The sequence below is a fragment of the Rhamphochromis longiceps genome, linkage group LG16, assembly GCF_057381845.1.
Source record: "Rhamphochromis longiceps isolate RC_006_pf linkage group LG16, R_longiceps_female_GT1.1, whole genome shotgun sequence".
NCBI classification, from domain to species: Eukaryota; Metazoa; Chordata; class Actinopteri; order Cichliformes; family Cichlidae; genus Rhamphochromis; species Rhamphochromis longiceps.
The window spans coordinates 33,070,956-33,098,701 of record NC_140572.1 but is presented as its reverse complement, the minus strand read 5'-3'; the positions used below and the strand labels follow the sequence as shown (position 1 = coordinate 33,098,701).

General features: G+C 40.3%; 4 protein-coding genes across 26 annotated transcripts in view; 1 reads left to right on the top strand and 3 right to left on the bottom strand.

The window, feature by feature from the left end:
- The window catches only part of lrrfip1a (leucine rich repeat (in FLII) interacting protein 1a), a 46,678-nt gene extending 34,561 nt beyond the window's left edge, over nucleotides 1–12,117 (bottom strand). For 19 of the 20 annotated variants that reach the window (XM_085384812.1, XM_085384824.1, XM_085384817.1 and 16 more), the window contains exons 1-2: nucleotides 12,012–12,117; nucleotides 11,501–11,932 (exon numbers count right to left, since the gene is read on the bottom strand). In XM_085384812.1, coding sequence (XP_085240938.1) covers nucleotides 11,501–11,590 — 90 coding nt within the window. In that variant the 5' untranslated portion in view covers nucleotides 11,591–11,932; nucleotides 12,012–12,117. The remainder of the gene's footprint in view (nucleotides 1–11,500; nucleotides 11,933–12,011) is intronic. The other variant, XM_085384813.1, reaches the window with a different exon arrangement.
- Nucleotides 12,118–14,603: 2,486 nt separating this feature from the next.
- LOC146651499 (ras-related protein Rab-17-like) lies at nucleotides 14,604–19,447 on the top strand. The gene is made up of 5 exons (XM_085384455.1): nucleotides 14,604–15,253; nucleotides 18,314–18,465; nucleotides 18,557–18,682; nucleotides 18,789–18,882; nucleotides 19,202–19,447. Exons 1-5 carry the CDS (start codon nucleotides 15,073–15,075, stop codon nucleotides 19,330–19,332), a joined length of 684 nt encoding a protein of 227 aa, XP_085240581.1. The 5' UTR covers nucleotides 14,604–15,072; the 3' UTR covers nucleotides 19,333–19,447.
- A 3,599-nt stretch (nucleotides 19,448–23,046) lies between these two features.
- On the bottom strand, nucleotides 23,047–27,599 carry prlh (prolactin releasing hormone). Its single transcript, XM_085384609.1, has 4 exons — nucleotides 27,466–27,599; nucleotides 27,290–27,386; nucleotides 26,718–26,816; nucleotides 23,047–23,688 (listed from the first exon to the last, which is right to left on the bottom strand). The coding sequence occupies exons 2-4, from the start codon at nucleotides 27,300–27,302 to the stop codon at nucleotides 23,534–23,536; spliced, it is 267 nt and encodes an 88-aa protein (XP_085240735.1). The 5' UTR covers nucleotides 27,303–27,386; nucleotides 27,466–27,599; the 3' UTR covers nucleotides 23,047–23,533.
- mlphb (melanophilin b) overlaps nucleotides 27,565–27,746 on the bottom strand; it is a 41,889-nt gene continuing 41,707 nt past the window's right edge. For all 4 annotated transcript variants that reach the window (XM_085384603.1, XM_085384605.1, XM_085384607.1 and 1 more), the window contains one exon: nucleotides 27,565–27,701. In XM_085384603.1, coding sequence (XP_085240729.1) covers nucleotides 27,645–27,701 — 57 coding nt within the window. In that variant the 3' untranslated portion in view covers nucleotides 27,565–27,644. The remainder of the gene's footprint in view (nucleotides 27,702–27,746) is intronic.

Genomic DNA, 27,746 nt, shown 5'->3' with positions numbered 1-27,746 from the left:
TTAATGAACTCAGGACAACAGAGTCACTACTGCCCATCATCAAAAGCTGTTACAAGTGATGCTTTGGACAAATTAAAAAAGACACAGTGTACTATAATTTAACCAAATATGGTACTGTAGAGGCGTGGTGGCTACATGCATGCAGTTATTGACAAATATGAATCTGATGTAACTGCGATGCTGAAAGGTCAGCAGGCTAAAGGGCCAAGAGAAGTGAAAAAAAAATGTTACTGGTCATCAACAGATTTCAAGCACTCAGCCACAACAGTAAAACCACCCGTGTAATACTGCAATTCAGCTCTGACACCTCAGAGTACTGACATATGACCACTGGGGCTATCCTGAAGTGTTTGGCACTAGTATGTTGGAAGTGGATCCTTTGGGTCCTGTGGCAGCTAAAACATGACCTGCTGGGTTTTTCATAGATCTGTAGAAATCTGCATTGTCTTACCACACACCTCAGGCAGGCAATACCTTTACAGGAAACACAGCTTTGATCTAATGCTGAGTTTAAAGGAAGGAATAAATGTAATGAAGGAAGTGTGGTTGTTTTTCTTAAGAGGCTAAGAGTGTTTTTGTTGTGGGTATTTGTGTATCATAAAATATGAGCTGCATTTTACATGATGTTTGTTGCATGTCTGTTACCATACAGACATTTTGATCTCAAAGGGACTTCTCGGAAAAAATACAAGGTAACAAATAAAAAACAAAAAAATAATTCCAATGCAAAAGTGCCAAAAGCTGTAGTTTCTCTAATGGTCACTTGTGGTTCTGACCTCTGTGAATAGTTTCCTTATTTATAACAACTCCACCAGAGGTGGAAGCTGAGCAGGTTCGATATTATTAAAACTGTAAATTTGGCGACATGGATGCTTTGATTAGCAGGTGTGTCATCAGGTGGCTGTAGCTGCTAGGCCTCATCTCTGCTAATTTGAAAGATTGAATATATTTCTCAGCCATGTTTTTGGTGTTTAACAAAACAACCTGACCAAAAATGTGGCACTCATACAGTTTATGGATACAGCTTGTTAGCCAAGCATGCTAGCATTAGCGGTTAACTTAGATCTCCAAACTCAGGTCCAAATGTGGTCTTAATACATCTGGCTCCCAGAAATCCACATGGTGGTGGCAAAAACACTAAAGTTGAGGTTTAAATTTCCCTACGTCCATCTTTTATATACAATATCTGGATGGAGCCTATGTGGTTTATGCACTTCCATTCACATTACCACATCTTGATCACATGCTTGACTGGATTAGGACTCGGAAGGTTGAAAACCAGCTGAACACCTTGGGTGCTTTATCATGTTTCTCCAGCGACAGTTAGCTCGCTGATAATGGTGATGTCCGTCTGAGTCATTAGCAAATAATCAGTAACTTAATGCTGCTGCATTATGCTGGCATAGCTGTACTGAGGGTTTTGGTCACAGAGCTGCTTTTCAGGATCTTCAGGAATTTGCAGATGTATCTTGCAGCGTTTTACATTGGGCCTACTCTTTTGGTCTAAGTGCAATCCCCCATCCCCCACCCACCCAAAAATCTACCTGATCTAATAACTTGCTATATCTGCACTCAATTACCACCCAAACCTCTCTCCAATTCCCACCTCGCTCCCTGAACTTCGGAGGAAACTCAGCCTTGTGGAATAAACAGGAAGGAGTTTGTGATAACAATCTACATTGGGCCGTGCACATGGTGATGTCATCAAGAGGAAACTAATACACACAGGCAAGCCACTTCCTTTTATGGAGACATGAGTCAGGCAGGGCAAACTGAACTGAAGCCAGCACTTTGTATATTCACATATCAGGAACTCCATCCACGTAATTGTTTATAGAAAAAAAATGTTTGAGTACTTCATGGTATAATGGGTGTTCACTGCTGGAAACACCTTAACTGAAGGGGTTTTAAAAGTGAAAAAACCTCAAGCGCCCAACTGAAATTGGGTGTTTATTCTGAACAGAGGCAGAATTACAAAACCGCACTATTTATTCAGCGTGCCTTTTGACTGGTGGCCTTCACTGTATGAATGTGTGCCCCCAGCATTAAAGATTAACTCGGCTGTTTCTGCCTGAGGGACTGTGTGGCTTTCTGGCCTGGTCCCTAGATGACTGTGTGGTGGGCTTCATCTTCTTCATCATCATCAGGGCTCAGACTAATCCACTCTAAATACTCAATTCCTTAAACGCTTCACTGAGCTTCTGAGATCCACGCAGGGCCAACCTGGCAAGTTAATCCCCAGTTTAGATTGTCTCTTTAAACTCCTGCAGACAAGAGTCTCAACATAAAGCCGGACAAGCTGCTGTGGAGTAAGTGATGCAGAATCATGGATCTGGTACTGGTAACTGAGGTTAAACATCAGAGATATTCAGGGTTTTTGGTTTTTTTTGAGATTATTGGAGCCATTCTTCATAGTTTATACCAAATCATCAACCATTATGGCACAAAAACAGTTTTTCTTGGTATGCAAAGAATGTCACCTTTCTGCTTTTATCAACATTTAACAAGTTGTGCCATATCGGTTAAAGGCCAGGCTGGCTGATATTATCACTATTCCATAACACATTCTGGCGCATACATCATCTAGCACTCCTATTAAAAAGAAAACATTTGAAAATATCTTTCATGTCAATTCCCTTTAAGTACAAACCTGACTTATGATACAAAATGCAGGACGCCCACCCCTGATTTGTTGGTCTTTAAATTTTTGGTCCATCTCTTTCCAAACAGCGCAAGTGGACTCCTGAGATTTGAGCTTAATTCACAACAGGATATCATGAACATGTTCCAAGCGAGTACGCAATCATGGTCCTTTCAGACTTGGCTGGGACGGTTTCACATGCTTGTTCTCTGAAGTGATTTACAGTAACTTTGTCAGCTTTTCACAGAGGCAGGACTGTTCTCTAATTTAACCCTGAGAGATTCTAAGATAATACAGTGATAATCAATTACGCCATCACCTGGTATTCCTGCAGTGGTTTTACATATTGTCTACTGTTTAGCCTAATACGAGGCTCGAACCGCACAATATTTTTGTCAGTTACTCAGTACAGTGTGGCTAAGAGAAAAGACTACAATCAGTTATGCTTATAATGTTTCATGAGGTATCTGATGACATCGAGAAGGAGGCTTTAGCAAGAAATTTCTAGGAAAATAATCTAAATAGACATCTAATCTAATAGTATGATACTTCAAATCACAGTACCACCTTCTGTACCAGTAACATCTTTCCACTTTTACTCTCTTTTTTCCTGCTGTACCCAGACACAGCCTCAGGAAACTTTTATACATAAGGGCATGATGCACACCTCCTTAAAGTAGTCTACTTCTATATTGGGAGGACTGCTGCTCCACCTATAAGCATTCCAACGCAGTCAACTTAAAGGAAACAGTGATCTAACCACAAAGTTCCCAAGTCAGTAACAACGTACTCCTGTTTCCTGTTTCCGTACACACACACACACACACACACACACACACACACACACACACACACACACACACACACACACACACACACACACACACACACACACACACACACACCTTTTTTCCTTGTGTCTGTGAGAAGCAGAGAGAAACAGATCTGAAGAAGCAACATGTCAAAGCAGTTTTTGTCCTGGAAGCTTAAACAATATTAGATGTGATGTAATTAACATCATCATGTAGAACAAACTGCAGTGACATAATATCTTGAACATCCTGAGTAAGAAATAAATTTCATGGTAATAAATCCAACAGATGTTAGTTTGGTGTGGACTAAAGTGCTAAACTGACCAACACACAGAGTAATGACTGGAAAAACTACAAATCAACCAGCAACTCTGCACTAGTTTTTATAGCTGTACTTACTACAGGCGACAAGTTTTCACTTGCACTCAAAGCAATGACAATTCAGTTTGCTCCTTCAGCTTTTCTTCTACCGCCAAGCTAAAACATTTTTAGCCGCATTAATGGAAACGATCCAAGAACAGCAAGATCATTTCTGTGCTTATGGGCGTGTGTGTGTTCCCTACCAACAGGGACCATTATATCCTTTATTTAGTCTCTATGAGAACAAAAATCTCCTTTTCAATTTAATTCAATTCTACCTAAATAAACACAAATCCATCTGCTGTACAAAAACAAGTCAATGTTTTAATGGGAGGGCCATCTGATTATATTGACAAAATATTCTTAAATGTATTCAGATTTTTTTTCCATCTGTTCAACACACCAATGTGATTTACTATCAGACAGTCTCCTCGCTCTTATTTTGAAATTATCAATCATTGCAAAACAGCTATCTTTATCCTTTTCTGTCTCCTGTTTCTTTAGGAGATGGCTGCTCAGGTAATTGTAACGGTAGTCCTCAATGTCATTCAAGATGCTTCAGACAAACTCCAATTCGAATGCCTTGGTCTAAAGGTTAGTGAAGTTTCCCCTTCTTCTGCTCTGGAGTGACTCTCTGAACTGGATGGTTGCTTTAACCAGAATCTGAAGCAGGTGGAGAGCTGGCACCGCTTCACTGAGCTCATCAAGGCTGCAGAGCAGAAGTTGGACTACCAGAGTCATCCACAGAGTGAGGAACTTAATTACATTATATATAGTCGACAAGTGACATTATGTATTAACTACTTCAACAAAACAAGGCAGTTGCTGCAAAACAGCTTTCAACAACTTTTAGTACAAAGTCCAAAGCAATCACAAGGATCAAAAGTAGCATTTCTCAATTTTTAAACTCAGTTGCACCAACTGTAACGACCTCTTATGGTTTCAGGTCCTTCTGTAGATTATTCTTCGAAATGGGACCAGCGTATAGCAGCTGGCATTAAATTAAGAGTTGGAAGGTTAGTAAGGACACCTTCAATCTTCACCTTCAAATTTCATCCAACTCTGATGCTAAAAAAAAGCTGTAAAAGCAGCTGAAATGTTTTTTTCTGCCTTTTTATCGTCAACAATTTTGGTCCTGAACTAAAAATGCTTATATTCAGTTCACAGTTCGCACAGAACCATGTTTACATTCTCTGTGTTTGTAGAATCATTCAATGAGCCGTCTTAATTTCTCACCCAGATCTTGCACTGAGATGTACTCAGACTTCCAGCTGTTAAAACTGAGCTCAGTGGGCCAGGTCTGACAGCTGGCTGTTCTGAAACAAGCAAAGTATCTGAAATAGAGTTGACCTCATTACATTATCAGATTATAATGCGAATAATGATTCTGAAGGTCAGCTCTATGGACCTCAATTGTTCATGTGTGTGTTAATCCACGTCGTCCAGATCAGATTGAGGAATGAAAACTAATAACCTCAAAATAGTGAGTGAGTGTGTGTGAGAGAGAGAGCAGTAAATAACCTTGGCTGTACTCTGCTACTTGTCATGAAGATATCAGCCTCTGTTTTGACTCTCCAGCACCTGACTGGAATTTAGGAATACAAGCTGCTTAAACTTACAGTCAATATTTATCAAAGGTGCTCTCTACTAAAATTTAACAGAATTCACAGGCCAACTAAGTTCACACAAACAGACTCAGGTACGTATTTAGGCTCAGGCACACAGAGCTGGGTGTAATCTTTGGTGTAGTTCATACTGCAGAAAAGTCTTTACCACAGTCTGTTTCTGGCCAAATTCCAGTGCTCCTATCATAACTGTGAAAATCGATAGTAGACCAACCTGAGGGGAATAGCTGGTACACTGGGGGTAAAGGTACATAACACACGTCACTACAACTTCAACAAAGTCAACCCAGACTGTCCAATTATGGCAAAAAACCATAATAACAAGTATTATGATCAATAATTATAATAACCATTATTTAAAACAATTATTCATTAACTCCGTGATCTGAACTTTAAAGTTAATTAGTATAAACTGCCGATTAAAGATCATTTAAAACCTGAAATTAACTATAGCTGTTAGCACAAAGTGAAGGCAAAAGTGCTACAACTTTATTTCCACATCTTTTTCCTGCCTTGAAAAGACGTAAACTGAAGCTAAACATGGGCCAGTCTGTACTTTCATATAACACCTTTGTTAACCAAAATAATGGTACAAAGAGTAAGTGTAACCTGTATGTAACAGTGATGAAGAGAACACTATTATTCACAGCAGGAGCCTGGCAAAAAGTAAAACCTCCTTGTTTTAGTCTATATACTGTTTTTAGCTGGATAGTGTAGTGGTAAGACCACACACCTTTGGAGCCGAAGTCGCAAGTTTGATTCCCTTCCAGTATCCAGTAAGGGTCCTGGCTAGGCCCCCCATGCCAAACACCAAGCCCTGGAATGGCGCGGCTACTTCTGCAGCCTGTCACAGCTCAGACACGATGCATTTCACTGCATGTTGTACTCTGTATGATTGTATATGTGACCAATGAGGCTTGTTTCTTTTTGAATTACAGTCAAAGACAGCTTGTTAACAATTTTATGCAGTCAAATTTGTGCTGATGACCTCTGGTTCAAAAACCTAGAAGAAGAACAAAATGTAAGCAGATGATGGACTGACAGTTGTAGATAAACAAGCTGAAATCACTTCCACTAACATGCAGTATTACAGGATTTGAATAATCCTTTTTACTAAATTGTCCTCCGAGCTTTATAATCAACTCATCAGTCTCTAACGACCAAATTAAAAAGCTGCTGCAGGTTAAACCAGCTTATAACAAAAGACCACAAGCCTACACCTAAGCGTGAGGAGAAAACACCCAGTGTTTTCTTTCCCACTGGAGCCACCCATGTGACATTAATTTAATCAGTTTACTCGTGACTCTCATTTTGAAGCTCTTCCTCAGATTCTCAGCTGGGGAAGCATCTCATTGTCAGTGTCTTTGACATTGATCACCTGCCTCTGTAAAGACGTTGTTTGGAGATCCACTACAAGCTTGAGCACTCTGAGAAACTACAGAGCATATTTAACAGTATGTATATATAACAGATATAACAGTAACTGTGGACATATTTTTGGCCAATCAAAAGTTCTCTAAAGTCTGAACACTTTTGAAAAGCTCAGTTTTCATTGATCCAAAACGCCCTTTAAGTGTATATTTATTAAAATACTTGTGTACATAGCATTAGTTGAGAAGCAGCTGATTACATCGGTCAGGTACATATTTGTCAAGAAATACTAATAAACTAAAAGCAGAGGAGAAATTTATAACTGAGAATTTTTCCCATCCCCACTGATACAAATAAAATCTAAAGCTTCGGGAAACACGACACATCAACAGCTTGCTAATATCTGCTGAGGTCGATGGGAATGTTACTTTAAAACCAAAGTATTGCCCAAATTAAAATCTTGGCCTGATGACACCATCCTAACCAAACTTCACTCCCACAGCAGAGACAAATTTCAGCTTCATCGTGGAAAAGTTCAACTCAGTGGGATTGCTCTTCGGCCTCTGTGGGTAATAACTGCTGAGCAAATAAGCATTTCAAACCAGTGTAACATGAGTAAGCTAAATCAGAGTTGACAGAGGTTGCTGTTAGAGCAGCCAGATGACAGACTTCAGTTTATCTGCTTGACTGACTGATACCCTCGACTCTTTATCACAGCAGAAAACTTTGATTGGTCACACTACAGCAAGTGCAAGTGGAGTGTTACGATTAACATGAGCAATCACCCCGTTTAATTCAAGCATCCTCCTGTGACTGTGAGCCAGCACCTGTAACTAAAGCATCTACATGGAAATCATTTTCAGGGTTTCTTTAGTTCATAGATTATTTTACTGTAATCAAAAGAATATAATCACAATATTTAAGATTCAATATCACTTTCATTAAGGCAATTAATTTAATCTATCTTATTACGATTTAAAGAGAGATCGCCCAGTTCAGCGTGCCATCCTCTATCCTTGCGCTACAGTACAAATTAATGTTTACAGCATGATTCAAACTGTTTGACAGACACAGGAATCAGATTCCCTTAAAGCACAGTATAACTAATGCCCTGATATCCATTCCTCACATTCCTTCCTGCTGTCTACTCTCCTCCCATTTCTTCCATAAGTAGTCAAGTTTGCAGTACTGACAGTTTCCTCTCACTCTCTAATACTGTAAATGTACAGGATAATATTTCTGATAAGCCGCAGCTAGCTAGCTGCACTATCTTGTGCAGAGTCTTTCTTCCTTTCAGGCTTGTGTGACGGCCAGCTGGCGAGCAACAACCACCCTCACCCCCCCACTCCCCACCCCCACCCACAGACTCGCTCTAAAACTGGGGTGCAGCAACAGCTGATCTTCCAGGAGCATCTATTTTTAAAGCTTCTTTGCAGAGTGGGCCAACTCATCAGCACTGACATACCATTCTGTCAGAGGACAGCCAGTGAGGGACTCGACCCAGCTGCTGCTTAAAGACACAGAAAACAACCCGCCGCCGTTCCTCCCAACCCCGACAAACACATGCGATTCATCCATCACGGACAATCTCCTCCTCGGAGATACTGTATCTGCTGCTGATGCTTCATGAGCTCCGTCAAGCTCCTCTAACGTCAACCGGGTAACACTGCTGCAGCAAGAAGAAACCACTACCAGCTACAGGAATGTGCAACCTCAGCCTCCCCACAGCAGCGTAAACAGTCAAATAAGCAGTAAAGAGAAGATAACATTCAAACACTCCAACTGCCCAACCATGGCCATTCACGGTTTTGAAGAAGAATAGACGAGAGAGTGTGACTGTTAGAAATGATATGCAAATTCACTGAAACATCCGGGTTGTGTTAGCAAAAACCCAACTTCCTCCTAACTGAAGACAAGTGGCTCTGAATCATGCTCAGACAACAGAGAGTTGAGGTTTTCTATGCTCACCGGGAGCCGCACAGAATATGAAAAGTTATTTTCAGCAGGGAAAGTAATAAACCAAATGTCTGATCCTCAGTTTTTTCATAAATAAAGAGAATTACATCCTCAAAGGGGCCACAGTGTTGCTTAGTAACAATAAATGTCTGGTTTTACCGTTTCTTGTAGTTCATCTTGAAGCTAAATTTTTATATCGATACTTAGCTTAAGGTTTACACCTCAGAGGAGCAAAGTGTTCGCTTCAAACAGGTTGGCTTAAGTCCTGAAGACCCACTGGGCATTACTTCTCCTATAAAACATTAGATTTATCCTTCACTCGCAGTCTCATAATAACAAAAAGGATTAGGAACTTTGAAGCAGCGTAAACCTGTCATAACATGACTTCGGCACCTGCTAAGAAACAACAACGTGCGACTGCCAACTACAGTTCTGTAGTACTGAAAGAGACCTCAACAATTCCTGCAGGTCAGCACATGAAATAATTTCTCATGTAAGTAGAGCAAGCCATTATAATCAGCTGTGGATTACAATTATGGTTATGTTGATAGAATTTATAATAATTTGAGCCTGACTGACATACCGGGAGGCTAGACAATATTGACAGATGTATTGTACAGTGTGGTGGAAGCATTTTACCATAAAGATTTGGTAGAGCTGTCCTCCTTAACCAGAACTGCAGTCTTTTTTTGTCCATCTGAAATTATTTTATACTATATATGTACTATCAGAAAGATGACGTAATGCTTTTGTGTTCATTAGGGCTGCCACAAACGATTATTTTGATAGTCGACTAGTCACCGATTATTTTTGCGATTAGTCGACTAATCAGATCATGCATCCATTGGACGTAAAACGGACAGCTTATTGCACCAGCATGCATCTGCTCTTAATAACTATCATTAGCTTACAGTTTAACCTGAGTAGCGAAAGCCGGCGGTGGGTTTGAAAACGATTTGCCGGGAGTCCGGTGTTCTCACACGCTCTAGTGAGCCTTGAACCCCGGCTAGCTATCGAGCTAGTGGGTAACAGACATCCCGAAAACATCGCAGCGCTTTTGAAAATATGTGGCGTCTTGATAAACTGAGCAGACATTTGAAGTGTACACAGCTACATTCTCGCCTGAAAATATTTTAAACGTTTATTTTGTGACCCAGAAAGAATAATAAGTGTAATATTAAAACTAACCAGCTGCCGCCATTGGCAGCTGGGCCACACTATGAATTCTGGGATAGGTTGGGCCACGAAGTATACACCCGACCCATCCTTCAAATCTGGGGAAATGAAGCGCACATTTGTCGGAGTCTTCGAATTTGGACAGTTTTCCTCGTGTCGCTGTAACGTAATCGGCCTACAAATGCGGCCACAGGAGGATGCAGTTCCTGAATTTGGACACAGCTATGATACCGGACACAGCTTCTTCTTCTTCGGGGTTTAACGGCAGCTGGCATCCTTGTACATGCAGTGCTGCCATCTTTTGCTTCAGTCCGTTATTACACTCTTAAATCCTACTACTTATTCCTGCGTCTTTTGGGATCTTACAAAGCTTCAAACGACACGTCGACTATTAAATCAGTCGTCAACGATTTTGATAGTCGACGTAATCGTGACTAGCCGACTAATCGTGGCAGCCCTAGTGTTCATGTTTATAAAAAACTGATCATTAGCCAAGTATGGCAGGAACATAAATTCTGTAAAAACGTTGCACTAACACCAGTTGGAATAATGTTGGAATAATGAATCAGATGCTATTCTGACTCACTGCACCACCATGTGGTTATTACGCAACCTCCTAGCCCTTTTCAACTTCAGCTGATATCTCTGCAACACAATATATCATAGCTGTCGCCATTCTGTTTCACTTTAGAATATATTAAACTATTTATGCAGATGTTTTTTTTTCACAAAAATACCTGAACTTACTGTGTCTGAATTACAATGTGGGAAAATATTGCTCAGGGGGCCAGAACCAGCTGTCAGTCATCTCAGCCTGACCCCTTATGTCCTGAAAGGGAAGCTAAACCCCCAGCCTCCAGCCAAAAAATAAATAAATAAGGAAAGAGGCATTGTCTTATTGATTCATAATAAACTGGTATTTCTATCTTTACTCAATTTCAGCATATGTCACTCCACATGTGTGTAAAAAAAAAATTTGTGATGTGATGAAATTAGTCCTGAGTTTTGCTAAACTCCACTATGTGCATCATGTTAAAAATCAAGCTGTTCACAAAACGTGTTCCTTTCCTTACAGGGGCCCAGACTGCCCTTAGCTGTGGCAGTTTGACCAACCCTGTTCTAAATAGTTCTTTTGTGACTTTGGAAAAACGTTATTCAATAAAAACCACGTTTAAACTCCTGTACAGTCACCTAATACCCTCTGCACAGAAATGTGAAAATTGCAGCCAGCAAATATCTACACTGCTGATGAAATACCGATTTCATGAGGGGCCCCGTGTCCCACTGGAAACGCCCCTGCTGCAGCGGTATCAGGTGAAAGGGATGTTCAAAAAAACTGGGGACAATGTCTGCGTATTTTTAACAATGACCAATATTACACATGTGGAAACACTAAGTCAGACATTAAACACACAAATGTTTTTTTCATAAGGAACAAAAACGCGAACGCGCCTTTAAGTGTGATTAAGTGTGATTAAATAGGTTTGGGGGCTCTTTAAAAGTTACATTATTGCTTCCAACCCCCCTCAGTAAAGATTTATTGTCTCCCCTTCACTCACCTCTCTGGCTATGAGGTTCAGGGCATGGTCCTCTGCCGTCGTTTTGTCCTTTTTAGTGGACCTTTTCCGTCCTGTCCCCTGGGTCCCCATGTCGTCCCCCTAAACGCTTAAATCCACTTGGTGCCGATTAATTCAGACTTCGGTAATCCACACAGACCCGCGGCTCGTGCGTTTCATGTGTTTCTACAGATTTCAAGTTAAAGACGCGGAGTCAGTGACACAAACCCGGGCTGCCTGCTCCGGTTCTCAGCGTGCCTCATTGTCATACATCCGTCTTCACACTTCTTCCTGTGTTTCTGCAGCGACTCACGAGCTCGCGACGAGTCTGCTTCACAAAGCTGCGCGCTGTCTCCACGTGCAGCGGCGCATTCAGGTCACAAATGATCACCTGAGCGTCGCTCCTGTGCTGTTAGGGTGTTTCTGACCCTGTCACTGTAAACATAAAAGAAGTAGAAGATTATTTTTGTAGAAAAAACAGTGTGAAAATATGATTGCAGTCTCGTTCTCGTACAGCAGCGTTGTGTCTCCACCACCTGTCGGATTCACTGCAGCAAAGTCTCCCTGAAAAACTTCAAAGGTTGTGCTCCGGCAAGCTGCTTTCACATGTTGTCGGAAACATGGCCACTGCGCAGTTCACATAGACAGTATATAAGGAGCGACGATGGAAGCCACCATGACACTGAGTTTGGACACTTTTGAAGATGCAGAGAACTTCTAATATAATGGATATAATAGATTAAAAAAGAATGGGGTCCATGCAAATGAAGTCCAGATAGACAGATATTGTGTTGCAGCAGCAGGATAAAGAATAAAAATAGTATACGCTACAATAAATATATATAGTTTAAATAAAAGTGGCACAAGAGCGTTGTAAGGTCACATATAATAATGATAAAAAAAAAAAGAAATACAAAAAGTTAGTTAAAGAATACCAAAAGTGAGTAAAATAGTGGAAAACTATCTAAGACAAAAGCTACAAGAAGCTATAATATATGTATGCATTACATATGTTAACTGTGATTAACCACATTTTTTTGGAAAGCCGAGTTCAGTTTCACAAAACACACTCAGGCCTGATTAATGGTAGACCTGCTGAATCAAGAACTCACTTTAATCCTGTCTGTTTCTCAGGTTCTTCTCTAGACTGTGGCATGATGTGTTGCTTTTTGAGATCTTTTAGCCTGTTTCACTTTGTCAAATTCAGTCTGGAAAGGATTACAAAGCTGTTTTTGAGCTTTGGGAATCCACTGAACCAAAGTGAGAGCCATTATACACAAATGCAGAAAACTTGGAACGGTGATGAACTTTCTCAGGAGTGGTCGGTCAGGATATTCTCACTGACTAACAATTCAGTCATGAATCATTAGCCAATGAGCATGTAGCTTCACAGTCATAGCGACTCATGGATGTAGCTACCATAATGTCATGCATTGGTTTCTGCAGTTCAGTCACCATGTTGTTGTTGTTTTTTTAAAAATGGATGTGATGAGGCAGGGTGGGTCTGACTGTGAAACCACTTGCTCACTGGCAAGAGCGTACCACAGATAGTCCTCCATTCTGAAACACACACGTGTCAAAATAGACTTCTTTCTTTTTCAACATGATCTGAAATGAGTGGCTGAGATCAAAAGCAGTAAAGTGTTTAGAGAGGTCAAACTTCTGTAGGACAATACTTTTTACCTTTCTAAGATCTGGTTACAGTTTGGATACTAGCACCAATGAAGCAGTGCATGATGTTATAGCTCTTTAAGGACTAGCAGAATGGTGTTGAGAATTTTCCACACAGCGTATGAATGCAGCACCAATCTATGGACTGGACTCCATCCAACTTCTGCCAGAAACCACAGCTCCTGCATGCACTATCTCACTCTCTCACAGCCCCTCTGCTATTTTTAATAATGACCAGCCAGCTCTAAAAAGCCTCTTGCTTCTTAAAGAGACAGACAAGGCCTGCCACCACCCCTAAAATACAATGTGCTCCCAGCTGAGTGTGTGAGTGTATAGTGATCTCATGAAACGCTGTTTTTATCCCCTGGTGTCACTGTACTATTATTTGCAACTGTTGTAATGTGGACACACTTTCTCCTGAAATATGCAGTCGCCCTCTGAGACTATTCATACAGTCGAGGAATGTGTGATTCAGGTGTGTTCACACACTTTGTTTAAGACAGTTCTTTCTGTACACACTGTTTCTTGTAGATATGATTTACTGGTATCTCTTAAGATGCAGAAATCCATCCAGAAGTGTCACCATGTCCAAAAATCTTAAATGTTTTCATGTTGAAAAGGAATAGATTTAAAAGTTTCCTTTCTACACATGTCAGGTTTCCTTAGGTTGCATCCGTCCATTAGATTGACTCATCAGAAGCTTTTAAAAATAAATCAGCCAGCAGCCATTGTTCGTGTGATATAAATGTGGCTTGGCTTCAAACTAACAGAACTTTGCTGACTAAGTAACACTGTGACCAAAAACAAGATATGAGGATGAAGGGAAGTATCAGGGGTCAAGCTGTTATTCTGAACAAAGAGGGACTTTCTCTGAGTCAAATCAGAGTTGGACTCTGGATTTGTAGGAGTCCAGTGCACAGAGCTCCAAAACACTTTCTGGAAACTGAATCAGTTGTATTCAAAGTCGAGTCAGACAGACCAGAAGTGACCATCAGAAAATATCAGTACACAGCACTGAGAGAACATCAAATTCATCACACATCCAGAATTTACCAAGTAAATAATCCATGACCAAAATCAGCACAGATAAAAGGCTGTCAGCTTCCTCCAGGGTCTCCTGACCTTTAACCCCTCTAAACTTTGATGGAAAGCATTGAAAACATTCCTGAGACAATAAGAACTTTTGGGGGAAATGGCAAGGACAGATAATTGAGCATAGTTGTGATATTTCTTTAAAAAGTCTAAATAAAGAAGAAGAATATCAAACTGTCCACTACACATCGTCTTATCGCAGTGAAGAGGCTTTACTATTAGAGCAAAGTTGTAATATATACAATGCTGCCCTCAGCTGTTCAAAATGAGAATTACAAGGAGATAAAACCCGGAAAACAGGCCAGCAGCAAAATGTGCTGACACAATGATCTGAAGGGTTTGTGCACAAAGAGGATCCACTGAGTTTCTGTAATTTTACGAGCATTTTGAAGCAAAACAAAACTTTGCAGACATATCAGACATTCCTATAAGTTTATATTTGCATGCAGTACAAGTCCCTCCCAACAAGAAATGTGGCCATTGATTTTTTCAAGCCAGTCTGTCCATGTGGGTTCAAATCAATGAGACAGCATGTGATAGCAGGGAGGTTTTAAGACGAGTCAGGAGTAGGTGTGCTTAAGGAAGTGAGATTATTGTTGCTGGCTTCACATTTCTGGACTTAAGTTTTACTTTTCTTTTTAAGCTGAAGCTGGAACAGTCACACACTTTCACAACAAGCAAGACGACTCAGCTTGTCTGGACTCTTTGAAATTACTGTTGTGTTTTTAAAGAAAAGGAGAGTTGGATCAGGACTTGTGGACCCTTTTTGGACTTTTTTTTACCTCCTGTTTTGGAGTTAACTAAGCTTTTCCATGGGGGAAACGCTCCCAAGGGTCCACGGAGGGGCCCAGCAATACAGTGACACTTTGCGCAGACCAGTGCATACTCTCAGGGTTAAGATGGTCCTGCTGGGGAGCTCTGGTGTTGGAAAGTCGAGTCTGGCTTTGCGATTTAGCAAGGATGAGTTCAGGAGTACATCGCCCACTGTAGGCTGTGAGTTCATGACACTCTGAGGTGTGGATGGCAGTGGTTAAATGTAACATTGTGAATCAACTATCAGATTTTTTTTTTTTTTTTTTTTTTTACTGAGGTTGTGGATGAGAAAACTGATGCAATTCTCATGTTGGCTTAAGAATTAGCTTTGATAAGAAACAGAACTAAATAGCCAGTGTGTTCTATTTTCCTCTAACAAACCAAGACCCACCTACAAGCATCTTTAAATGTCACTAAGTAATATATTTGTGTCTAGCTTTTAATTTGATTCCAAACAAAAAGCATCTGTGTAAAAGCAGCAGGTTTTACAGGAAAATTCAGCAGACCTGGAGTAACACACGTGGAATGTAAACCTGTAGGTTATGCCGGTGCTCTAAGCTTGGTCTTGCCTAAATAACATAAAGACACAGCTACATGTGTTTATTGTGCTGCTGGGTGACCAATTAGAGAAAAACCTCAACCTTTGACCCCTTTCAGTGAGGGGGTGTTGTGCCTTTGTACTGCAAATCAATACAAAGGATTCTTTACAGTCCTGTGTAAACTGAGCACACCCTTGCTGCTTCCACTGGAATTAAAATGGACAGTTGGACCCAGGTGTCGCTAGTAGGTGTGAGCACTTCTATAAAAGAAGAGGTTTTGGCAGTTTGCTGTTCTGGAGTATTCAAGTGTGTGTTAACGCACTGCTACAGTCTTCACGGGGCTGGACGTCCCATCAAATTCACCCTGAGGTCAGACTTTGCAAAGCTTAGGAAAGCTGTAAAAACACCAAAAGTTCCACATTTGACATTATAGACCCCAGTTAGCATGTTAAAGGTTAAAGTTCATGACAGCATGATTAGAAAAAGTCTGAACATGTGTGGATTGTTTGAAAAGGCTGCAGAGAGAAAACTTCTTCTCTCTTAAAAGAACATGTCAGCACAGCTGCATCAGAACAAACCACAGGACTTGTGGAACAATGTCCCCTGACACCAATGTGGACAAGTTTGATGATAATGCCTAACAGCATGTTAGGAGAAAGCCAAACACAGCATATCAGCACAAAATACCTCATATCGGCTGTCAGCACAGTGGTGGGGGGCTGATGATTTGGGCACCTCGCAGTGATTGAGTTTATCATGAAGTGTTTTGTGTAACAAAGTATTCTAGAGTCACAGGTGAGGCCATCTGTGTGACAGTTAATGATCCAGCCAAAGTCCAGACCTTAATCCAACTGTGTTAGTTTATCACAGGACTGCAATTAGTCCTATTAAAACTCTTTTCATGTGGCTATAGTTTTTTAATTTCGATTTTCAGGTCAGTTTAGTTTCCAGACTGGGTTTACTGATTTCAGTTTAGTTTTAATGATTTTTTCTGTTAGTTTTTGGTTTTAATTCATTGCCATATTTGTCAGGGGCAAGAATGAATCATTTTAGAATAGACGTTACCGTAAAAACCCTTTGTGAAGGCAGTTGGCTCAGAGTCATTAAAAATACCACTTTCAACAAATCTTGTTTCATGCCAGACAAAGACACTTGAGACATAAACTAAAGCCATACATTTTTATTTTACTTACTTTAACTTGACTTTTTACTTTTTTTAAGTAAGTAAGTAAGTAAAAAGCCTTGATACAAAGTTTCTCTCCACTGTTTATCCAGTGGTGAAACATTTGTGTTAGCTAGCTCATGTAGAAGCCAAACACCTTAAGATACAGTACTTTATGTTGGTTCATTCTTGAAGTTGCAATCTGTCATTATATTTATTTGCGTATCTTTATATCATGGAGAATTTGTGATAAATTGCACTTTTTGCCTGTAATTAACACAACAGAAATTCAATATTCCAGCACAGGGCTGAACATTTTCATCATTAATATATAAAAATGTCTCTAATAATCAATTGATGATGTAAAACAGCGGTCCCCAGCCTTTTTTGCGCCACGGACCGGTTTATGCCCGCCAATATTTTCACGGCCTTTAAGGTGTCGCGGATAAATACAACTAAATAAAACTAGTACCGGTACCGAAAAAAAGAAGATTTATTCATAACACACGTGAAAAGACCCAGGAAAACCGAGTTAACGATAACGCTGAAAATCGATAAAAACCCTGCAAACCACACATTTCACACCTGAGCCTCAACTCTCGCGGCCCGGTACCAAATGACTCACGAACCGGTACCGCAATGTAGCATGGTTGCTGGTGCCAGACGTGCTGGTCTAAGAATGACAGAAACTGCTGATCTGCTGAAATTTTCCCACAAAACCATCTCTTGGCTTTACAGCGAATAATCTGAAAAAGAGGATATGTACAGTAAACTGCACTTCTTTGGGAGTCTTGTCCCAGAGAAAAGTCTTGTCGCTGTCAGAGGTCAGAGGAGAATGGCTAGACTGCGTTGAGCTTCGAGCTCAAATAATCACTTGTTACAACCAAGACATGCAGAAGAGCATCTCTGAATGCACAACACATCCAGGCTTGAAGATGGGTTACAGCAGCAGAAAACCACACTGAGTGTCAGCGACAAATGTGGAACTGAAGCTACATTTCACACAAAATCACCAAAACTGGACAAAAGAAAACTAAAAATGTTGCCGGCTCTAATGAGTTTCTATTTGTGGTGCAGGATTTGGATGGTAGGGTCATAGTTTAGTGCAGACAACATCCTCCATCCTGCCTGGTGGTGGTGCTGTAATAGTTAGGGGGATTTTTTTCTTCACATTTTGGCCCCTCAGTACCAACAGAGCATCATTTAAATGTCACAGCCTACTTGAGTATTGCTACTAACCATGTCATGGCGTCCAGATCTCAGCCCAATACAGCACCGTTAGGATATGGTGAAAACTGAGATTCACGTAATATATGTGCAACAACTGTGTGACACTATCATGTCATCATGGACCAAAATCTCTGAGCTTTGAAGGGAAGGTCCAAGCCAGCAGTAGCTTTGTGTAGCTTAAAAAGTGACCAGTCAGCATATGTTAAAAATTTACAGCTTTCACAAAGACTTCAGTAATAATCATGATAATAATGTAAATACAATTTTTCTAATTTCACACACCCACTCCTTTGGTGTTTATTCCTCCAGGTGCTTACCTTACCCAGTTGGTGTGTCTGAGTAATGCCACTCTTCGCTTTGAAATCTGGGACACGGCAGGCCAGGAAAATTACCACAGCGTCACTCCGCTGTACTACAGGGGAGCCCACGTAGCACTTTTGGTCTATGATATCACGCAAAGGGTAAAACGAAGACACACCTGACTATGAAATGATTTATCTCGACTGGTTTTCTCTTTATGTCTTGTTCTTGAGCATGCTTGTGTCATCATAGGAAACATTTGTCAGAGCTCAGGTGTGGCTCAAAGAGCTCGAGAAACAGTACATACCAGGATCTACTGTTATATGGCTGGTAGGCAACAAAGGAGATCTGGCTCACAATCGGCAAGTGCCACTGGAGGTATACAGACAAAGACAAGCACGCTCCTGTAATCTTATTACCTGCACAGAGTCACATGTAAAGAGAGTCCAACTCAGTGATGAGCAGTTCTGATTTCTTCCTCCAGGAAGGACAAAGTCTAGCCAGTAACAAGGGCTTGTACTTCACTGAGACCTCAGCCCTCTCTGGAGAGCAAGTCACCGAGCTGCTGCAATCCGTAGGTAAGAAAAAAGAAACACTGGAAAGATTCCTGCTGTGTTTTTTCACAGGAAGCCTTACTAATAATAAGTATTAGGATTAAAATTTACAACATAAATATCCTAGTATCCTAAGAAAGGACAGTAGATGGCAGTAGATACCAACATGAGGCACTAACTTGCAGTATGAGAACTATTAAATATTACATAAGTCCAGGTCAGAGGTTTAAGTTTTCTTTGCCTTTTTTCTTTCAAAGTCTGGCCTCTGAAATGTCTGCATGTTCCCGCTGTAATATAATACAGCTGTGAGTTTCATGTCTGTGGTAACAGAGCTCTGATTCAGCCCACAGAGTGTTCGAGTGCATTGGAGCACAGCAGGGAGGTCTGACAGAGTGGGAGGAGATGCCGAGTGTGGAGCTGCAGCACAGAGACTCGTTCAATCTGTTTTCATCCTGCTGCAAAGTTGGACCTTAAGCTGTATGACTGCCAGTGGCTTGGCTGCCTGTTTCTGTTGTGTCTTTCTGTTTGTCTTAATTATTTCAAAGATGGGATACGTAACATGACAATAAAATGCTTGTGGATTTTGGAATTTGTGGTCCTCTTCCTTTTTTGATTCTGACTCTGGTTAGGAGCTCAAAATGCTGGTTATCCTGAAACATGCCTAAGACGAACACAAGAATACAGTCTCAGTTTGTTTTATTTCACTGTCATATTCAGTAAACTGGTTCTTCTGATTCTTCTCAGTGGGCTTGGGATCAGCCTCCAGCAGGCAGTAAACCCCCTCAGCCTGTCTGCGTGCCAGATGTTGAACTGGCACTGATTGCCTCCACTCTGTGTTTTCTTGCCTGGTTACTTTTGGCATGCAATCACACTGGAATGGAGATCCCCCAGCACAGTTCATTTGAGTGTGGTTTGCACAATAGAGGTAATTATTACAGTATTATGAAGTACAATATTCCAGTAATTTAAAACTTTGAATGTTGCAGGGTGAATGAATCACTTTAACACTGAAGAAACTTCCAAGTGACACAATTAATATTTACTGCAAATGAGCTTATTTTCTGTTCTTTCCATACCTCATCCTGAGAGCAGACACTCTAAAATCTATAAAATACATTACAAATCAATGTAGGCTGGTGACTTTTATTGATAAGCAAGGAGAGACTGACACCCCCGCGTCCCCCACCTCCAATTTAATAAACTGCAAGATGAAGTCACTGCTAAAAAAATAAAAAAATAAAAACTACAGATACTCTAAGGATCACCTGAGGATCCAGCAGTCAGTCTCAGTCCCCATCAGTCCCATGTTAAAATGTCCAACTTTACAGCACAAATAAATAAGTTAGTAGCGTTAAAAAAATTATGGACTTAAAATTAGAGGTGTGAAAACTTGAAAAGTGTTAGCCAACACGGACCCCCACTTCTAATTAAACTCAGAAAAGCGGACTTTTTGGCTCAAGCTGCATCCATGCTGGGAGTACACTAGGCTTCACTCTCTGTCACTTGTCTGGTAGTTGCTCAGTGTGTTGTTTTTAGTTTAGCTTTTTATGGATTCAGCTGGCTAATCTTAACTAAGACTTGCACATGGACCCTTATTTTTTCCTCTCCTCAGCTGAACCAAGGTTTGTGGATTAAATTATCCAACAATCAATAATAAAAACAAACAATAGAATTAAAGATTTAAAAGACTCCCAAATGCATTCAATAAAATAATGTTGCTGGTGGTATTCGGACAGCCCCATAAAGCAACTTTTCTCTCCTGGATTAAGTCACTTGCTCTTGCATAACATTCTTCTGCGTTTTCTTCACACAAACACAGCAGTTTTTCTCCACATGCTGGCTTCAAATTTGGACTTTTTACTGCTTAGTGATTTAAAATGATAAATCTTCAGTATAAATGAGGCTATTTAATGCTGATTGAAACCAAGCTTCTGTAGGACTTCTGACAGAGCCCTGGCCCAGTTCTTTAGTTCACAGAAACAAAAAAAATGCCTCACGCAGAGGAGATGAAATAGAGGGAAAATAAAACTAGGATGATTTAGTCGTCATTTGTATTGTGATTTAGTGTATAAATCCTCCTTTGTTTCATATTTGCAGATGTTTTCTACATTTTCTTGTGATCTTAGCCAAACTTTTCTTCATTTGAAACTTTTGAGCAATAAACAACACTAAGCCTATGCTCAGTGGTGAAGATGTGGACAAAGGTTCACTAGTGATTAAATCAAGAATGCAGTGAGCTGAATTGCCTTTGTGCCAAAGCTGTACAGAAGTTGTGTAATGGAACCAGGGCTCTTTGTTGTGCAAAGTCATTCTGCAAATCACTGAGTAATTAAAAAGATCTGCTTTAACAGTAACTGCACTTTAGTATCATTTCAAGGTTGGCTGCTTTCTGTTGGTCTGCTATCACGACTTGCCAGAGCCGACCTAGGGGAAGCATTCCTCTTTATGCCAGAAACCATTGTTAAGAAACTGGCTAAAGTTTAGAAGTGTGGCATGAATAGGTTAGCTGAGTGGTTGAAGTCATGATTTACCAGCCTCCAAAGAAAAACTGCCACATTATATTTCCATTTTTGCAAACTCACAAAGAATTATTTTTAAATGCTAAAACACACACTAGAAGTGCCATTTAAACCCAATAGAATCCTCTGTGTGTGTGTGTAACCTGTTTTGGGTGACTTAAGGTAATGCTGTCAGGTGGTTGCTTGCTCTCTCTCTTATGCAACTGTTGCCTTGGATGCCATTAGTTATCTACAGTGGCTTGCAAAAGTATTCGGCCCCTTGAACTTTTCGTCACATTACAGCCACAAAAATGAATCAATTTTATCGGAATTCCACGTGAAAGACCAACACAAAGTGGTGTACACGTGAGAAGTGGAACAAAAATCATACATGATTTCAAACATTTTTTACAAATAAATAACTGAAAAGTGGGGTGTGCATAATTATTCAGCTCCCTGAGTCAGTACTTTTAGAACCACCTTTTGCAGCAATTACAGCTGTCTCTACCAGCTTTGCACATCTAGACACTGAAATTCTTGCCCATTTTTCTTTGCAAAACAGCTCCAGCTCAGTCAAATTAGATGGACAGCGTTTGTGAACAGTAGTTTTCAGATCTTGCCACAGATTCTCAATTGGATTTAGATCTTGTCTATGTTTTGTGATAAACCATTCCATTGTTACCCTGGCTTTATGTTCAGGGTCGTTGTCCTGCTGGAAGGTGAACCTCCGCCCCCGTCTCAAGTCTTTTGCAGACTCCAAGATTTCTTCCAAGATTGCCCTGTATTTGGCTCCATCCATCTTCCCATCAACTCTGACCAGCTTCCCTGTCCCTGCTGAAGAGAAGCACCCCCAGAGCATGATGCTGCCACCACCATATTTGACAGTGGGGATGGTGTGTTCAGAGTGATGTGCAGTGTTAATTTTCCGCCACACATAGCGTTTTGCATTTTGGCCGAAAAGTTCAATTTTGGTCTCATCTGACCAGAGCATCTTCTTCCACATGTTCGCTGTGTCCCCCACATGGCTTGTGGCAAACTGCAAACGGGACTTCTTATGGTTTTCTGTTAACAATGACTTTCTTCTTGCCACTCTTCCATAAAGGCCAACTTTGTGCAGTGCACGACTAATAGTTGTCCTATGGACAGATTCCCCCACCTGAGCTGTGGATCTCTGCTGCTCGTCCAGAGTCACCATGGGCTTCTTGGCTGCATTTCTGATCAGCGCTCTCCTTGTTCGGCCTGTGAGTTTAGGTGGACGGCCTTGTCTTGGTAGGTTTACAGTTGTGCCATACTCCTTCCATTTCTGGATGATCGCTTGAACAGTGCTCCGTGGGATGTTCAAGGCTTGGGAAATCTTTTTGTAGCCTAAGCCTGCTTTAAATTTCTCAATAACTTTATCCCTGACCTGTCTGGTGTGTTCTTTGGACTTCATGGTGTTGTTGCTCCCAATATTCTCTTAGACAACCTCTGAGGCCATCACAGAGCAGCTGTATTTGTACTGACATTAGATTACACACAGCTGCACTCTATTTAGTCATTAGCACTCATCAGGCAATGTCTATGAGCAACTGACTGCACTCAGACCAAAGGGGGCTGAATAAATACGCACACCCCTTTTCAGTTATTTATTTATAAAAAATGTTTGGAATCATGTATGATTTTTGTTCCACTTCTCACGTGTACACCACTTTGTGTTGGTCTTTCACGTGGAATTCCAATAAAATTGATTCATGTTTGTGGCTGTAATGTGACAAAGTGTGGAAAAGTTCAAGGGGGCCGAATACTTTTGCAAGCCACTGTATGAAGAGTATCTGTATTACATGGTGCCTTCATCCAGTTTTGTTGTCAGTTCTTGTTGGAGCATTTCTGTCATAGACCATTATCATAAAACAAACAATTTCATTATTGATCAAACCTTTTCAGTCTCAGAGGTCAGAATATATGTTCCATTAATTCATGGATTCCTTTAATTGTAACACTTTCAACTTTACATGTTGCTTTTCTTACATATGTTCTTTTATCCCCATGCTTGTAGAGCAGAAAACACAAATTATTTATACAGAATTTACAGAAAATAACTGAATGTAATGTTAGAAAACTCCTAAATCTAAGACCAATTCCATTACTTAACCTAAAAAAATGAGAGCATAGCAGCTATTCAATGATCCACAGTGTTCTCATTGTGTGATCCAAACGCCACTGTCAGCTGTTGGTCTATAAACTCTCGCTGTGATGAAAGCCAGAAGTTCATTTCTTCTTGCAGCTTTTCGACCAAATCTCCCAAGGGGTCTGATCCCCCTGCCTGTGTACCAGGAGGCACTGATATCTGGATCTGAGCAACACAGATGCAAAAACAAAAGAGAAAAAAAAGACAGTTGACAAGCTGAAGAAAATCAATTTGAATTTCACAAGTCCCCAAACAAAAAACTATGACGCTCGAGAATAATTGCTTAAACCTTAAAATGTGGCACATGTCACAGTTTAAGAAGGCTGGAAAGGAACATGCTAAAACTATGCCAGATTGTTATATGAGTGGCTGGATCTCATTCAGAAAGAGTCACACTGAAGATTGCACAAAACATATTTTGTCAAATGTTTTGGATCTATGATTGTTTCTTGAACGTTCATTTGCAAAGCAAAATTTATATGTTTTTTGTAGTCTTTTAGCATAGAAAATGCTATTTGAAAAATAAAAACACTGGATAAAAATAAATAAAACATTGTTCATATTTTTTTGTTTCTGTTTTTGGTTAAATTGACATTTAAATATTTTTTTAAATCATCATATCATCATGTCCCATTCTCTCTATAAAAGCAACTGAAACTCCACCGCTATTGCGCATGTAAATACAAACTGAATTCAATTACTGTAAACTGGGTACACACTTGTTTATTGGAGATTACTGCAGAGACAACTGACATTCAGTCTTTGCCTCAGACTGACAACTTTTTAATGTCTGAATAAATTTTGCTCTTACTGCCACTGAAATGACCAACACCATCAGAAATAGACCACTTAAGCAGGTCAGACAGGCTTGATGTATTGTCTGATGTTAAGTTAAGAAAAAGAGAGATTACAGTTACTCTGTTCTTGACAGCGTTGTAGTGTGAAATATAGAATATTACAGTAGCTCACCATCCCTATTCCAATCTGTCAACTTACTAGACTCCATTCAGATTTTTTTTTACTTCTGCAAAAATGAGTGCTGTCAGCATTAATCTCGTTAAACGCTGCATGGCATCAATGCGTTAGTGTTGTTAGCATGTAAAACGCATTAGCGCCGTGCAGCCCTGGCACGGGGTGATCCGCACAAACTCGCTAACGGAGATTTGCCGCGTTAATGTGGCGTTGACGTCATTTTAACGAGATTAACTCTGGCAGCACTAATATAATTTAGTCAGGGCCAAACTGTCATAAAAAGAATGATATTTCCACATCTAGTAATTTATATGGTGGTATAGTTCTATTCTTGGACTTTCCTGCTCTTCAATGACAACAGATACGAGGCATTGGAAAAATGCAGCATCAACTCCAGGAGCTGTGGTGGAGGTGGGTCGCAAAGGAAATATGCAGCAACTGTTGCAAGGCTAAAGCAGCTGAAATCAGTACCCTACGTGAAACTTGCCAGTTGGATGTTTACAAGATTGTCTTTTTTTTTTTTTGCCTGTCCCGTTTGGCTCTTTTGCCATCAGAATTGTTGTCTAAAGGCAAAGAAAGATGCCCAACGGATTTACTTTACCAAATTGACCATCCCAGCCTTGCTGTAATGGTCCATTTGATTCACCTTTTATTGTTTATTTTATTTTCACTTACTGAATACGGGACAGACTTGACTGGGGGAAAGAAGGGGAGAAAGAAAGAGGGAAAGAGAAACAGCTGAGAAGAGGGACGGGGGAGAAGGGCAAAAAACAAAAACCAACAGAATGAGCAGAAAAAAAAAAAAGAAATAAAAAATGCATCTATCAATCACCTGGATCACCTGCTGAGAAAGAAAAAAGAAAACAAGCAGAAGAGAACAAGAGTAATAGAATAAACAGCATCACAATGATATATGGGAATATGACAGTAAATACTAAATATTAAACATTATTGTGCAGCACATAAGATCAACAGAACACAGTGTGCTTTGAGGTAGGAGCCAAAAAGGGTGTAGTTTGTGGGTGTGATCACCCGTGTGTACACCTGTGAGCATGGACGCGCTTGTTTTTTTAAAAGGTTCCTTCATGTAATAATCTGCTAGAGGGTGTGGGGGGGCCACAGCCCCGTCCTCCAGGGCATGAAGCAGGTATGGAGGAGATCAAAACTCCAGACATCCAAGATGTTTACAAGATTGTCAGATATGGGGATGGTTGCACTTGATCTGTAAGACAGAACTTAGACTTGTGCATTTCTAATAGTAGGACTTACATCATAGTGTGTTAAATCAGTGGTGTTCAATCAGGATAAGCAGGGCAAGCACTGCTTTTTAAGTGAAATACAAAAATGAAGTGAACATATCTCTCCTTTCATGTCAGACAGGTTTCTGTCATAATGCTTCTCCCATGTCTGTTTGGATCCACTCTTTACATCACTGCCACCTTGTGACCACAGCTGGCTGTTGTCTCTGGAAGCTGAATAAATTCAGCTTGATTACGGAGTGAATGAAATCTCTATAGGGTAGGCATCTCACAGGCATCTCTGTGTCTTCTTAACAATGTCCGTAGCTTGTCAACTTGTGAGGCCAGCAGCTTTTTCTAGCTGTTTACGCATTGTAGATAAAAATCTGGCTTTTGATGGGAGACTGATGGGACACTAGCATGTTAGAAAAACCTGCTGCTGTCTCTGCTTTCCCTGCTCTGACTTCAGTTTTGAGCAGTGTTTTGAGAGTACAGAGGACCACTCTCAAAGTTTTCTCTTAGTAACCTCCACAGCCAAGATATTTAAGTTAAGAAACTAATTGTCACTGTTAGCAAATTGTAAATAGAGTTAAGTATAGTAGCAATAACATTTATATATTTCTACAGCCAAGAAAAATGCAGCAAGAGGCTGTGAGAGTGGTATGTTTTAATCTGGTCCAGTTTGTGAAGGACGATTTATTTGTACTTTATTTTATTTATTGATTTTAATTTTCTTTGCAGGGGTTGGGGATGTATCATAGTCTCCGCTTGCCTTCCTCTAACTGCAACTCTAACCTGTGTACTGCTTTAAATGCATATATATTTTTCTCGACAAGATTCCAAAATGATTCTATGGTTTACAAAGTAGCTTTTTTTGACTGACAAACATGGAAATTTAAATCAAATAAGAACAAAGAAAAGCAGAAATAATAAAAAGTCATGGATAAATAACATAATGATAAGGGTAGTTAGGGGAACCCTTACCTCTAATAATGACAGAGCCATCTCTCTGAGATTCACTCAGAGTTCCATTCAACAGCAAGACAACAAACAGCATCACACATACCCTCATTTTAGCTCCATCTGCAGCAGAAAAAAAGCACACATGTACCGTTATGCTGGGTTTGTCAATTTGTTGCTTATACAAAGAAGCATCACTTGACACAAATGGAAAATATAATTACTGATTGAGCTGCACTTCTGCATATTATGGAAATTCAATCAAAGTTTCCACAGCCAACTTTAGATTAAGTTTAATTACTCCATGGCCTCAAAGCGAATGGCATAACTGGTTTTCTACTGTTGTTTGAAAACAGCATGAAGAACGAGTAAACTCTGGATCAAGGAAAGCAAACAATGTAATCAGCAGATTGGATCAGTCAAAAATAACACATCTGATGCTTAAGCAGTTTTCCCCCCGTTTTTCTCTTACTCAGACTCTCTGGCTCTACTTTGTCTTAATCACATGGTTGCATTACTGCAGAGCCAAACAATCCTCAGTTTGGTTTTGCAACTGAAAGGCATAATAGAGATACTGAACACATGTGAAGACTTACCGTTTCGAAACATGTTGACCTGCAGAACCAAACTTCAATGATTGCTTTGCTACGTCCCAGTAAGAGTCAGCTGACGCAAACAGGTGTAGGACTTTGTCTGGGCAGGAAAGGCAAGAAAAATAAATTTATGGCTTGAAATAAGACTACAAGAGAAAGAGTGTTCAGATTCTTCTCACCTGATCTATAAAGGGGTTGTGCTTCTCAGGTCTGGGTCTCTCCGGGTGTCAGTTTATCAGCTGTGTCATCATTTCTTTATATGCAGCAGGAGGGGCAGCGGTATGTTGATATGCTGATGTCACCCACCTTTCAGGAAGAATATGTAGTGCATGCACGTGCAAGAATGGCAGCACAGCTTTCAGTCAACACAACAATCAGCTTGGAGGTTTTTCTTCTGTTGGAGCCCACAGTTGATCTTTAAAAAAAAAAAAAAAAAAAAAAAAAAAAAAAATCAAACGCT